This window comes from Tinamus guttatus, unplaced genomic scaffold, assembly GCF_059628265.1.
Source record: "Tinamus guttatus ecotype Peru unplaced genomic scaffold, ASM5962826v1 Tinamus_guttatus_pri_ptg000710l, whole genome shotgun sequence".
NCBI classification, from domain to species: domain Eukaryota; kingdom Metazoa; phylum Chordata; class Aves; order Tinamiformes; family Tinamidae; genus Tinamus; species Tinamus guttatus.
The window spans coordinates 1539546-1554056 of NW_028289244.1; the positions used below are offsets into that span (position 1 = coordinate 1539546).

General features: G+C 45.4%; 1 protein-coding gene across 2 annotated transcripts in view; it reads right to left on the minus strand.

Moving 5' to 3' along the window:
• Positions 1 to 2524: 2524 nt before the first annotated feature.
• Positions 2525 to 14511, minus strand: part of FSTL4 (follistatin like 4) — a 154268-nt gene continuing 142281 nt past the window's right edge. For both annotated transcript variants that reach the window (XM_088536941.1, XM_088536940.1), the window contains 5 exons: positions 11888 to 12006; positions 9770 to 9919; positions 9084 to 9191; positions 6467 to 6576; positions 2525 to 3566 (listed from right to left, as the gene is read on the minus strand). In XM_088536941.1, the coding sequence (XP_088393067.1) occupies positions 2870 to 3566; positions 6467 to 6576; positions 9084 to 9191; positions 9770 to 9919; positions 11888 to 12006 (1184 nt within the window). In that variant the 3' untranslated portion in view covers positions 2525 to 2869. The remainder of the gene's footprint in view (positions 3567 to 6466; positions 6577 to 9083; positions 9192 to 9769; positions 9920 to 11887; positions 12007 to 14511) is intronic.

Sequence of the window (14511 nt, forward strand, 5' to 3'; positions counted from 1 at the left end):
TCGCGAGAATTTACCCACATGGGTATTTGCCTCTGATCTTGGGTCTTGGGTTGTATCATCAACCAGGGAAGATTTATCCTGTGATCCTAGTGTCACGACTCCCAAATGATATAGGAACATTATAGGATCCCTAAATGCTCATTAATTCATCTGAAATTAATTTCGATTAATCACCGTGATTAGTAATTTATTAGGTAGGAATTAATTGTGAATTGGTGCAGCACAGCTGAGGAGTAGGCAAGAACTGTGGATACGAAATGGTGTATCCTTGCCATGGGTGCTGGAAGGCAAAAACAAGCATTTTCTGAGTACAGACAAAATTTGTGTCATAAAAAAATAAAAAATTCAGAGTAACAAAGGTGCAGCACTTTAATGTCAGATTTGACCGTCATTGGAACTGTTCACAAGGAGTGTGGACAATCTAAGTCGCACTTCATTTTCTAAGTATGAGCTATAACCGTTAGGCTAATTTAGAAAAACACATCACCAGAACCCGGGCGGGAGGGGAGAGAGGGAACATCTTTGGAAGGTCGAAGGGGAGTTTTCAAGTGAACGCGATCCCAAGAGTTTGCGACAAACAGGAAGAAGTGAGGTCTGTTACACATCTTTCACAGCCTATATATAAATCAGCCTCAAGAATATTGACCTGAACGGGTATTTACATTTTTTTTTAAATAGTCTTAAAAAAGTAATATTTGCTTGATCTATGACACAATGAACATTTCTACAGGGAAACTTACCATAGGCATAATAAAATATTCAAGAAGTCATAAAAGAGAACACGAGAGCAGTGTTTGGCCTCAGTAAAACACATTTAGGACAATGGCAATAGATGGATACAACTTTGTTCCAGAAAGGAGTTGTGCATATTTAAAGGTACTTACAAAGCTGGTTGTCTCCTTTCCTTGACACGTGGATGTTTCCTAACCGGATGAGTACAAAATCATGGACATCATGCATCGCTACAGGAAGGCTGTGCCAAGCTCTATGGGTCTGTGTTTCAATGACGGGATAGTCTCTCCTAACCCCTATGGCTCATAAGAGAAAACACACGTAGGGCTCAGCCTGTGGGTGCTCACGGGCCAGGTAAAGGATTCCAGGTTCAATAAATTCATAGGATTCATCTCCTCTTTGTCTGTCTGAGCAGATTTCCATATATTCTTTGCAGAACTGAGATGGTGTAACCCACTCCAGGTCTACTGCTGTCCTAAAGCCCTACCCTTTTGGTCCAAGTTCACCGTTTAAAGAAGGATGAGCAGTGCTAGCCTGCACCCTCCTCCTTCACAGGCCTTCTGCGTGTAGAGTGAAACGGGACACTTCCAAGCACGTCTGTCACAGAGCAAGAACGGCACCACGAGGACCCCGGGGAGGTCCAGGAGCTGCTTTTGTACCAACTGTGGACCATGAGGTCAGTCTCAAAACCAGCTGGGGTTGTGCAAAGGCCAATGCAGCAGATAGTACCTCAGGGAGACCTTTCCATAGAGACCATCACAAAAACTGCTGCATCCTCAAAGCGGCGCGTGGGCAAGGAGCACTCGGAGATGCCCGGCCTTAGAGCTGCACCTCTTGGAAAATCCACCCTCTTGCCCCTATTCCTCTACTGTGAGGACTACACAGAGCTGCGAAACACAATGTTTTTACAGCTTTTCAAAAGACGTGAAAAAACAGATCTGCCTTTTTATGGGAAAATCAACTTAAGTTTCTACGCCAGCTGTTGCATTCATGGGAGATTTAGCTGGTTTTACACGAATCTCTTTGCTTGCAACTCAAAGATAATTGACTATAAGCAAGTGTACTTTAAATGAGAACAGAATACAAAGAAAAACGGTTTCCCACAATGTCTGAAAAGAAACAGGCAAATTAAGGCTGTGACTAGAAAATGTGTGAAAGTTTTCTAGTAAAACTCTATTCCTGTAGTTGTAGCTGTTATTTCTGAAGGACCAGGTGGGTTCAGTGCTAATAAATATTTAAGGAGAAAAAAAAAACAATTTCTATAAGTGCTGCTGCCTCCGAGGGGCACATCCACAACCTGCTGAAGGGCAGGTCCTGCAGGCTGTGCCCAAGCTGGCCGCAAGCTGCTCAAAGACTGATGCCCCGCTCACTTTTGAATTGAACTTCTTAAAAACTCTGGCTTCTTGGCTTTAATGCACCCCAACATCCCTAATTCAAGCCAGGTTTCTCAAACACAGTCCTACAAATACGCAAGAGAAGAGGTGGGACTCTCCTAGCATTGCTTCCAGTAACACCAGGAGCAAAATGAAGAGCAGAAGCAGCGAGCAGACAGCAACGCTTGCTTCCCAAATCACACCTGGGGATCCTGCCATAGCCAGCCTGCAGAGGAAACTTTTCCATTAGACCTCCCTATCACATCTCCATGGTTTGAAAACTGCTCTCCATGATGCTTAGTTCCCCTCTGGGTGGGTATTCTCTGGAGTCTTTGCTTCCATGGGCCCCCTGCATCTGGGACCCGCCAAAAGGGAAAGAAAAACCGATGGCTTTGAACATAACATGAGAACTGATCCAGACAGAAACTCAAAAGCTGTTTTGTTCTAGAGAATCGCTAGGTTTCGTGGCTTATACAATATCTCAGTGGAGATATCATTCACTTCCCCGCATTTTTCTCATCACTGCAAATCAGAACCCCCAAATAAGAAATATCCCTTCAAAACTGCTTCCTATCAGCAGAGCGTACTTTATATTATAAAACTTGCAAGTAGACCAGTGTTGTACCATGAAGGCTATACAGGATTTTTTTGTTTTGTTTTTTTTTTTCCCCCAGTGTAAAAATATACAATGCTACTGCTCATTTGTTGCAGTGTAAAGGTCCAACCGGTACTTGCCTGCTGCAGGTGCTACTCTTATTGCCCTTTCATACTTCTCCAACCCAGACCACTGTGTTACCCCTCCTTATACCTGAAACCTCACAGCGTAATGTGTTTTGTCTCCCATTAATAACAAACAGTGAATCTTTAGCTGGTGTAATGAGATACTGTCCAAACAACCCACTGTCTTTCATAATTCTGTTGTAGCTGCTCCAGGGCCAGTCTTTGGATGTGATAGGGTCCTTTAAATTCTTCAGTACATTCATTTTGCCTGTTGACAGCTCTACAAAAAGCACATCTGTTTGCAAATGTGAAGTAGCATATATATAGTACTGATTGCCTTCAGTGAAGGAGGGTTGAAATGTCAGATCTGATACGTGCACGTTTGTTTGTAAGTCGTAAATCAACTTGATTTCCCCTCGGACAGTTATAGCCTGGACTTTGATCCTACCGCTGTCTTCATCCGCGCTGACCAAATAGCGGCCGTCCGGTGAAATGTGAGGGGTGCCCGAGACATCGCCGTTGGGGCCGACGACGGAGTCGGTGACGCTGTCGATGATGAGCTGGGACACCGAGGACGTGCGTCGGTGGCACTGCACAAAGAAGTAGCCGCCCAGGTGGGTGTAAGCCATGGCCTTTGGCACGCACCCGGAGCTCCTGAGGTCCAGAGTCTTGAGGTGGGTCACGGTTTCCAGGTCGATCTTGTGAACTGCGGATTTCGATTTGGGAAAGAGGAAGCCAAATCTGAAACAGAAAACGTGATATTGAGGGCACACGATGATGCTCACAAAAAGACAGAAGTTGGCACGAGCAGCCGGTTCTGTCCTATTGGTTTTGTGCACAAGTGGGGAGACCTCCTGAAAGTGCTAAAAGGAGTTACTATTTCAGTTAAAATTAGCAAGCTGATCCTGCAGCTTCAGTACGTGTGTGGGTATTGAAATAACCAGAAGTTTTTTTGTAGTGAGAAGACCAAGTTACAATGGAAATGCTACCAGGGTTTGGGTTTGTGGTAGACCAGTGTTGACTGAGGCTGCACTGGATCCGTTTCCATTTGAGAGAGGTATAGCTCAACATACATTCAAGACTTTCAATCTGGGAATAGAAAATCATTCAAAATAAAGCATACCTGGCCAGGTTTTAAGAGGGGGTACAAAGGAACTTCAAGCTGCAAATGTAATTTGTGACTATAGATCAACACATCCAACCTCCTCTCCTACCAGAGAGCCTCTGGGGCAGCTCTCATGCACACTCACTGCCTGTGGGACCTGAGGGCTGTTACCATCCCTGGGCACACACCAGGGCTTGCTCGGCCTGGCGCCACCACCCCCAGAGACACACGTATCTCCAGAGGAACATGACCAGCACTGAAGGCAACGGACCTTTGCTTTCTGCCTCGAGAGTGGCCAGGCAACAGTGGGCAGAGAACAAATGTTCGGTAAAAGGTACATGCTGCAGCACATCTGACCTTTACTGAGCACACAGAAAGGTCAAGAGCAGCCAAGAAATGTTTCTACTTAATTTGAAAGGGAGCCCATAGAAATAGCCTGTTGGCGTTCCCTACGATTCACAGGTCACTGACACTGACTTCTGAAAACCAATTTTACGTTGACTACCTTCTCATCCATTCAATGCACAGAGAAGGAAATGAAGTCAGTGTTTCGTTTTGCAGCTCTTCCCTGGAAGATATAAAACTCCTCTATGAAATGTGGAGGACAATGTGCCTGCATGCAGATGGTATATATATTTTGCTTAAAACACTGGGTTTATTTCTTTACCCTTAATCCATCTGTCAATGAAACACTCAATGATTTCACTTCTAAAGCACAAGCCACTGTAGTGTATGATCCCATGAAAATCACTGGGCTAAGCCTTTTATTTTCCCATTATACTCACATCCATTAGAGACTTCACAAAATATCTGCAGTGGAGATTTGTAGTGCACTGTGTGAAGCGAAATTGGATATGACACTTGTATTTCTCCTGGATGAATGCATTTTAAGTACACTTTAAAAACTGCTTTTGCTTACAGCTTTTTTTTTTTTTCCTCAAGACTTCCTTAATACTAGCCCAAATGCCTGAACAAGTTAAAAAACAGGCTCTTATCGTAAACTTTCTAAAAAAAGTGGGTCAGGAGATGTATTATGTGCACGCAGCTGCAGAGAGGTGCAACGCTCACACGAAATCTGTATCTGCAACCTCAATGAAAACCTCGCACTTAGAAAGGTTTTAATAGATAACAATCTACCCTGGGAACTAATAAAAACGGATACATTTCTAGATATCCATCTGAAATAACAGGCAGCTGGAATACGTACGCAGGAACATTTGCATGCAAATATTTCTTGGCTCTGGGAAGGTATTTGCTTAAATATTCACCTGGTTCCTGTGAAACCAGGGAAATGTTGGTATCACTGTTTATTGTTTCTGAGTGAAGGATTTAGAACATGATCTCAGTAAGTCTCATTAGACCGTGAGCAATTATTTTCCTATGCCGAGGGTGAGATAGAACTGACAAAGATCTGGCCCCAAACAAATGAAATAGGAAATTAGGCTCAGCATTCGCTGTTTTGCACATGGAAAACTGCAGACAATTATCTACGTTTAATATTCCTCAGGGAAGATCACCTGTATACAGCCGATTAATCATATCGGAGCAAAAGGTAATAAAAGAATGACAAAAAAAAATTCAATTGCTCTACCTTCCTGTCTTTGAACCCAGCTCATCCGTCCTCATCTTAGGGTTTAGCATTCAGCACAGTCATCTACTACCTAGCCTGACTATTACTCATAACAATATTTTGAAAGCTCACTGGAAAAATGAGGTTGGGAAAAATTAGGAATGACAGCCATGAAGTGTGCCTCATTATTTTGTGTTTCAGGAAGCAGAGTGATTTCTTTTGGATCAAATTCCACTCCTAATCATTTAAGCACCACCCCTTATCCTGGGTGTTCAGTGCAGGGAACCTTTGCTTGATGTTGGAAGGTCTGGACACAATTCTTGGAGTGTTAAACTGACTTATCTAAACTAACATGTAGTGGTGGCAGATGATTAAATGGTTGTTATGTTATAACATGGTAAGAACAGTATAAATTGCTGTGTAGTTACCATCAATTTTGATAATGTTAATGGGAGGCTCCCTGTTCCTGCTGGGAAGCAGTCACTATCACTCCGAGTTATTAGCGTGGCAGTTATACGATCTCATTAACTCCTACATCACATTAGCCTCCAAGACCGATGGTTCAAAGCAGTGACTTTTTTTTTTTTTTTCTTCAATGCACACACCATTTCCTGCTCAAATCTTCCTCAAAGCCTCGCTTGAGCAAGCGAAGGGCTGGGGACATGCAGGAGAGCCCCACTGTCTGTTTCCAATGGATGAAGCTTTTACCTCTTAGGCAATAAACTGGCGATACAGGTTTCTGTCCAGACTCAAAATGTGGGTTTTGAGGCAAGGAAGCCCGATTTTCCAACCAATTCATCCCAGGGGTATCCCCAGAGGTCCTTCACCCGTGCCAGGGCTGGACAGCCATAGCAGTACTTGGTTGGTCCCCCTGCTCATTCATTAACATTTGCAAAGGTCCTTAGGATTATGCATGGGAAAAGCACAACATGACCATGGCTGCTACTCATCCATACCATTTCTTACCTGACGTGATTAATAATGAGATTTGTCGGGGGTATAAAAAAATCATCCACTCCTTCAAATGGTGTGCGGACAACGTGCTGCTCCTCCCCGGCGCTTGCCTCCGGTATTACCTATAATGAACAAGCACAGTCAAGCACGGGAGGAAGGCAGGAAGGTAAATACAGGTTATGGAACAGCAGCAGAGCAATCTTCCCGGGATGGAGCAGATTCCAACTGATTAATGACTTCAAAGCATCGGTTGGTTTGGCGGTCTTGGAGAAGGCGCACCAATAAATACTGCCTGCGGCTCAGCGTGTGCCAGGCAAGCACAGGGGGAACAACACGAAACCCACCCTAACTTATTCCTCACTGTCCCAAATAAACATTTATTTTGTGGTCATATATATTTATCTCACTTAAGCGCACAGCAGCAATTTGCCAGCCAGAAGGCTTGAGCGCGACGTCGCAGCGGTTGATTATCCCTCTCCAGGAGAAGCATCGTTTGCCCATCAGCAGAACCAGACAAGATCCATGCGGAGCGGGAAAGGCGCTTGGCTCCCTGCCCTCCGCACGGGCCCGGGGCAGCAGGGAAACCCGGCTCTGCCGGCCCTGCGCAGCTCTGGCAAAAGCAGAGCAGGGCTTCCTCAATAATTAAAATGTTAAAGACTGCAACGGTTCGCACGGCCCTGAGTCCGTTCGTGGGGCTCTTTGGTGAGCGTGACGTGCATCAATGGCTGTTGGAGCTTGCAGCCTTCCCTTGCAGGAAAAGACCTTCTACTTATGCGGCTTGGGTTTCTTCCAATTTAAATTGCCCAAGAAAAACGCCCATCCTTGCACAGCATCTTCCTGGAGCCAGGGACAGGGCTGAACATCAGCCTCCCATCAGCGACCAAGGGCTCAGCACCAGCCCCCTCTGCCCGATAAATCCCCAGTTCCTAAGGAGCAGGTGGAAATTCTGAGCAACATCCATGGCAGGATTTGCAAGGAAGGTGAACCTGGGGTGCCTCTCAACAGCCACTGGCTTGCCCCAGCTCTCTTTTAATTACAGCTCTTATAGCTGGGTGGGAAAATTAAGTGGGAAAGGGTAAAGGGTCTGTTTCGTCTCGTTGTCCGCATCTCAGAAACGGCGTAAGCTGCTGGGAGGTGAGCTGCCTCCAAAACTTCTATCTGCTTTGTTAGCATTAAATTAAATAACAATATATATTATTAGTATTAAATATCTATAAAAATTGAATATTTAACCTCTGGAGCTGTAGGTTTTCAGGTGAGGAAGCCTGCATGGCACAGCCCAGCTGTCCTTCACAGCCCCGCTAGGGAACACGCTGATACACCACCGGCAGCAAATCTTTACGGCAAATATTCACAGGTCTTACACGGGTCCAAAATAGCAGCAAATACCAGAAAGTCGCTGGCGCAGATGGGTATTTTTTCATGGATCAGACCAGCTCTGCTTTCTCAGCAGCAGCAAAATGTCCAATTAGAGGCTTAAAGCAGGCAGCCGGCGAGTCCGTGGTGCCAACAGCAGCAAATCCCGCAGGACAACGTGGAGCGGGGAGTTAATGCTGATGTCTGAAGGCAGGCGCGGGGCTGTGCCCCAGGGAGCTCGCAGGCACCGGCCCAGAAAGTGCCACGGACGCGCGACGGGCAGCTTGTCCTTGAGGCTTTGTTGTTGCTGTTTGTGCTCCTTTCGCGTCCTTGAGAGATTATTTTTTTATTTGGGATGCAAAGTGGGACTTGCAGAATACTTCCAAGTACTTCTCCTTTTTACTTCATAACACATAATTTTCAGAAGCGGTGGGCAAACCACCTTCTTCTGTGCTCAAAATTAGTGTTTTCCTCCGAGAAGAAGAACTCTCCTGCATCATCCTGCATGGGTGTTCCCAGAAGAGGACAAGGGTTCTTGGGAGACTAATGACAAAATGGGCAGAGCTGAAGCCAAACATGAAGCAACCTTCAGCAGAAACTCAGATGTCTCCTGCATGAACCTGCCTGGTGGGTGCCAGGCTATTGATCCAAAGCAAGATGGGAAACTTCACCTTTTATGCTGCTCTTTATGTATAATGCCACCAAACTCCTTGCAGATGGAAGAACTGTGGGTCATCGTAATGTCCGAGTGAACACGGACGTTGCTCTTAACTCACGCTTATGCTGAGTGCGTTTTTGGTGAGGCCAACTAGAGCTCTGCTGAGATCCTGGCAGTAGGAACAGTGAGTGGCTCATTTCTGCACAGCGAGGATGCTCCCTGCAGCCCAGCAGTACCCTCTGCTTTGGACCCCCTTGGTTTCAACGTGGGCTGCACAAATGTGCTGCTCGCAGCCGGCTGCTGGCCCTTGCCCTGTGGCTTTATGGTCCTTGGCTATGTCACCGGCCTTAAAACAAACCAGACCACGGCAAGAGCACTGTCCTGCTGCCAGCCTGCAGCACACGCATTGCTCAAAATGAAATTAAACAGCAGGAAAAATATAGGAGGATGGACGGGTGAGGGATGAATAGAACGCCCTCGATATGCTAATTAAAGCACAGCTTTATGCCCAGATCATTAAATGCTGGTGATTACTTGTGATCAACCTGCCACCAGTTTGCTGCCTGTAATGCAAAGTAAAGAAAGGGTAAAATCCCTGGGTACCTGGGGACTCACCTGCAGTGTTGGCGAGGACTTCTGCATGTCACCCCAGCTAAGCACCCACACTTGATCGTGGGACTTGTCATAATGCAATTTGGCTGGTAATGGGTCAACATCCAAGGACTTCAAAAAAAAAAAAAATTACTCATTGACCTGGCTGTCACATAGGAGCATGATGAATATGAATTTGCTGCAGTCATTACCAGGTATTGCTACTGCACCCAGCTTTGCACAATCAGCTTCAAATCAGCTGGGATAGCACCAGGAATGGGTAATCTAGCTGCTGGCCTTGCTTTTCTGCCCAAACATTACTCCATTGCACTCTTACTTATGGCCAGTAGATCGGGGGCCAATTTCTGCTTGAATTATTCCTAGAGAAGCCCATTCTTCCCAACCTGCTTACAACCGAGGTCAGGCAGTGGCTCAGTGAGTATAAGTTAGAAATTTGTTCTAGCGTTATTTTATCAAGATAGCTGCCAGCCTGACTGCAGGCGCATTCCCGAGACTACGATAATCACCCGGAAAGGAGATTTTTTGGACAGCGAGGTTACAGAATAGCAAATGACACAGTGCTGCTTTGTGGGTGGAAACAATGCAGCTTAGGAGTGAGGTCAGCAGATTTGCTGGGCAAAAAGCTACTTTATTTCCCCTGTATCAAAGCCTTTCGCCAATCTTGAATAAAGAGCTTCCCCAGCGAGTACCTGCATTGCTTTCTGCAACTGGGTATCGATGATCACGACTCTGTTCTGCTTCGGCTGTGCTGCATAGATGTACTTGTCTCTGACATTCACCGCAGAAGCCCAGAGGCAGGATTGAGCATCCTCCCCTTCACCTCTGGGGCAGATCTCTTCCTGAGGGGGTAAAAAGGAAAAGGAGAAGTTGTTTAATTTCTGCAAGTCAAGGCTTGAAGCAGCAAGAAGTTTACCCTAGGAAACCACAGGAAAAAATCCACAGTGATTCTATTAGGATGATTTCTTTTTTTCCTAGAAAATATGAAAGAATTATTTTTTTAGGTGCCACACTGCAGCTTGGCTTGACCTAATGACATTAAACAGCTGACCCTGCTGCAGACTTGCATTGAATTTTAGTAAGCCCACAGTCCATGGATCTACTTTTGAAGCATGCCCTGGAATGACAAGACCTACAACGCTGTTAGCCTATATTAGCAATAGAAATATAACTCTGCACTTTGAAAATACAGTGATTTACATTGATTGAACTACAGCTTTATAGTTTTCCTGTGACTCTTGATCATTTTTGTTCCAGAAAAGCTTTCTTCAAGGTTCTTGTGCCCTAGGAAAGGGCAATAGGATCCTACAGGCTCTTACTGCAACACAGGGACTTCCCTGTACAAAAGGAACGGCATCTTTTGGGCAAAATCTTGCTTACAGCTGCCTGAGGCTGACACTTGTGCCTGACACTTCACTGCTGAATCCTGCACAAGCCCGGGATGAGCTTCAGCGGGGGCTTGCTGGTACCCTGAGGAGCTGGGGCACTTTGACGAAGGGCATCGTGACCCATGGTGAGTGCAGCTGCAGAGCTTTTGGGGGCAAAAGCCCCTGTGATGTCTGCTGGAAACTGTCAGAGGTGTCTCAGAAAGGCAGTCGAATAATGACAGCAAAGTCCCCTTTGGCCACTGCCATGCTGCTCTCCTTTCTTCCCGTGCCCTTTCTCCTGCGCCTTTTCCCTGAACCACCTTAGCAATATTTACCCCTCTTTGGAAATGAAACACGAGGCGCCCGCCTTGGAGAAGCGACAGCGGAAAGACAGTTTAATAATAAATCTGTGCCAAGTACTAACCTCAGGGTGAGGATTGCAGGCTGGATTTCCAGTAAGATATATTAAAATACTCCCATGGGGGAAAGAATATTAACCGCAAATTTATTGAGATTTAAGTGATACAGAGCGGAGTCACTGGGGGATCCTTGCCCATGGTGCGAGGGCCTGATGCTCGGGAAACTACCTCTCTTCCCATGTTCAGGTGCTTGCAGATGAGGCATCAGCACCTACCCCTGCTCCAGCCCTGTGTTAGCAGGTATTGAGCCTGGGGACTGTTTCTCAAGATCAGAAAGAAAGCTCCATCCTTCACGCAAGAAGCCAGCAGCAGCAGGGGCCAGGCAGCAGCTGTGAGGAATTTACTACTCACTATTGACTGTTCTGCACAGCCTGGCTAAAACTTGTGGGCATGAGAATAACCCTAGCAGGGAAAGCTCTGCATATGTTTTGCCCTTGCAATCAAATTCCCTGTAGGATGTTAATAGTCATCCTCGACAGGACTGTAATGTGCAGTTCTCTTAATTTCCAAGAAGACCACCCCCAGCAGTGCAATGTGAAGGCCACCAAGCTCCAGTGACTGTAGCAAAAGGTTCCTCTGACAGTAGCGACCTGGAGGCAGATGAAGATAAAGTCTCCCTGTGGCCGGTGGCATCTCCAGAGTACAGACTAAGGTTGGTCTGACAGCTGAGAAGAGCTGGACCTGGCAGCACTCTCACCTTATGGCATCACCTGGAGACTAAGGAGCCTAAAATCCAGCAATGCCAGACCTCTGTGGTCACCTAGGAACATCCCGCTGCTCCCGGCCTCCTTGTGACCAAGACACGCTACAAGGATGTCACCCGGCAGCAGGGATGAACCAGCCCTGGCAAGGAAAGGTTGGGACTCTCTCCATTTCTGTATCTGCATCTCCTGAGCATCCACAAGGTCTTTGCTCTGCTGGACGCACGCTCGAGGGAAATGTTCCTCTTCAGGGTTTTTGCAGGATCATCTTTACATGAACACGGATGATGAATGACGCGAACACGGCAGGGCACAGGACTTACATAACTGGTGAAAATCCTCTCCTCCGGCCGGATGTGCCTCCGGATTTCGCATTCGTTGGGCTGAAGGACTGTGATCCCGTCGTCGGAGAAGACGTAGAACACGTTCCCAACGCTGAGGCCTTGAAGGGGGGAGAAAAGGCAAGACAACAAGGGATTTTTTTGCATGCATCCTGAATGGTTTGGGCTTTTTAAAGAGCAATTACCCCTCTTCCCCCAACAAACAAAATCCACCTTACATAAAAGTTGGTTGTTCGGATGCAGTCGGTGCATTCACAAAGTCAAGTTTCATGTAACAAGGGCTTTGAGGAGTGAGGAGGTACAGACAGGTTCAAAAATGCATTGCCTTGGTGGAAGCAGCTGCACACAAGTAAACATCTCCTGGACTTGCACATGTATACCATGCGCATAAGTGAATAAAAGAAGCCCCTATATGACATTTGAGCCTTGTCACTTTACAGCTTTTTCCCCCCTCCTATGATTTCATTAAAAATAGTTAGCTAATCATTTGAAAAGTGAGACACAAACTTTAGCTAAAAATAATCTGAAAGCTGTTCCATTAGCCTGACTTTTTTTTGAAACTGGAAGCAATGAAGTAAAATACGTTCCATTAACGAAAGCTTATGTATTCCCTAAACCATCAGATGGACTAAAGCACAGCCACCAAAACAAATACATTTTTGAAATTTTGCAAACTGTAATTCACAAATGTGGAATACTTCAGCATCACAACAGCACTCATTGATCCAACTGGGGCATTCCAGGAGATTTGGAAAACTGCCTGTTGCTGCGGCACTCTCAGATCACATTTTCCCATTTCTGCCTAGCAGAAATGCCTCCCAACACTGAATATAGCTCTTCTTCAGCTACATGCAAATGTGGCAATGGAAGATCTTGAGGAAATGGTGGGGATCTTTTCCCAACACTCCAGTTGGAAAGATTCAAGTGTGACTTATTTGTTTTTTTACATTGCACCAGCAGTGAATGTTTGCAAAGACCATCGCCATGCCGGGTCCTGGGACTGGGGAGGCGTCTGCCAGCGCTCCATAGTGAGGCCGTAACAGGGAATTAGCAACCTGCTCCCCCCTGGAAAACCACGTTCCCTGGGGCAAGGGCACAAATCAGGCTCACGCCCGCTGAGCTTGTGCCAGTGTTAAGTATCTGCAGGATTAAGGCCTAAATCACCCAGGAAAGCTTTATGGCAAAAAAACATACAATTTGATAAATGCCTTTTGGAAAATTTGGGACTAAACAAAAAACCAACCCTTTTCTGTGCCAAATAGATGGCTTGAGGGCAGCTTGTCAGTAAGAGCTATTGGTTGTGCTGACAACATTCAAGTTGGGTCTCTCTCAACCATACCCCGAAATACCCCAGTTAGGGCATCAGGTGGAGACAGGAGCTGTGATCCTTGGATGCGATGCCACGGGGAAGGATCATGCATGTAGCAAAATCTACCCAATTCCCCCTCAGAACTACCCTTTTCCTGCCTCAGCACTAACTTTTTTTTTTTTTTTTTTTTACGAACATAGTGTTAAAACATCACACTTGGGCAGAATGGACCAAAATCCACACTCCCAGTATACACTCAGCTCCCTCCGGCCTCCGGGGGAACTGAGGATACAGAGCGGAGAGCGGAATTTGACCCTGACTGGAATGAGTGCACATATTTTCTTGAATAAAAAGTTCCTTAATCTTATGCAGTGGAAACAGGCAGGCAATAAATTCTGACAATTGTGAAGATGCTCAGTAATATTTTCATGCATGGTAGTAGTGCGATTTTATCTGATGAGCTGATTACAATATGAGCGCACATTTCAGAATTTAGTTGTCCTTGATTTAATTAATCTCAAAAACACTTTAGTAATGATTTCACCTCTGGAGAGTTAGAGTGAGTGACTTGGCAAGTTACATTACTTGTTATACAGTAGAAATTGTGCTGATGACTTAAAATAAGGCAGGAATCCCTCATAGTATTCATATATTGAAGATACCCTCGTTTTAATGTATTACATTAAAATGCTCTTGCAGTCAGTAATCTTCTCAATTTTTAAACAAAGCAGGTTTTTCACTACTTAAGCTAGCAGCTACATAGGCCACCAGCCAGTGGTAGCATTCACAATTTTTACTAGTCAAGCAGGGACTAGCTTCAGAGCAGGCTGACTACGGACAGGGTTTTCTTCTTTTTCCTCCCCTTTGTAATTAGGGACATTTCAGGATGGATGGCCCAGCTATTTCTAAGAAACAAACAAACAAACAAAAAAACAACAAAAAATCCACCTCACAGCTTATCAAACACATGCTTAAGAATAAAACTAATGCACAGGGAGGTCTTCTGAACATAAGATTTCTTATTTTAACCACTCGAGAGGAAGTTTGGCTCTAGGTTTTTTCTTTTTCTTTTTTTTTTTTTTTTCCTTTCGTCAATAGATTCAATTACAGACACTTGCTGGATCATGGCTGGATCCAGGAGGAGAGCTCACAACAAGAGTTTTTGGCTCTCACTTTGAGACCAAAGGGCAACGCTGCACACTGGCACTGGCCTCTGATCTTCAGAGGCTTCAACAATTTTCCTCAGTTTAATCAAATTGCATGGAAGTATGGAAGCATTTTAGTACCTATATTTGGT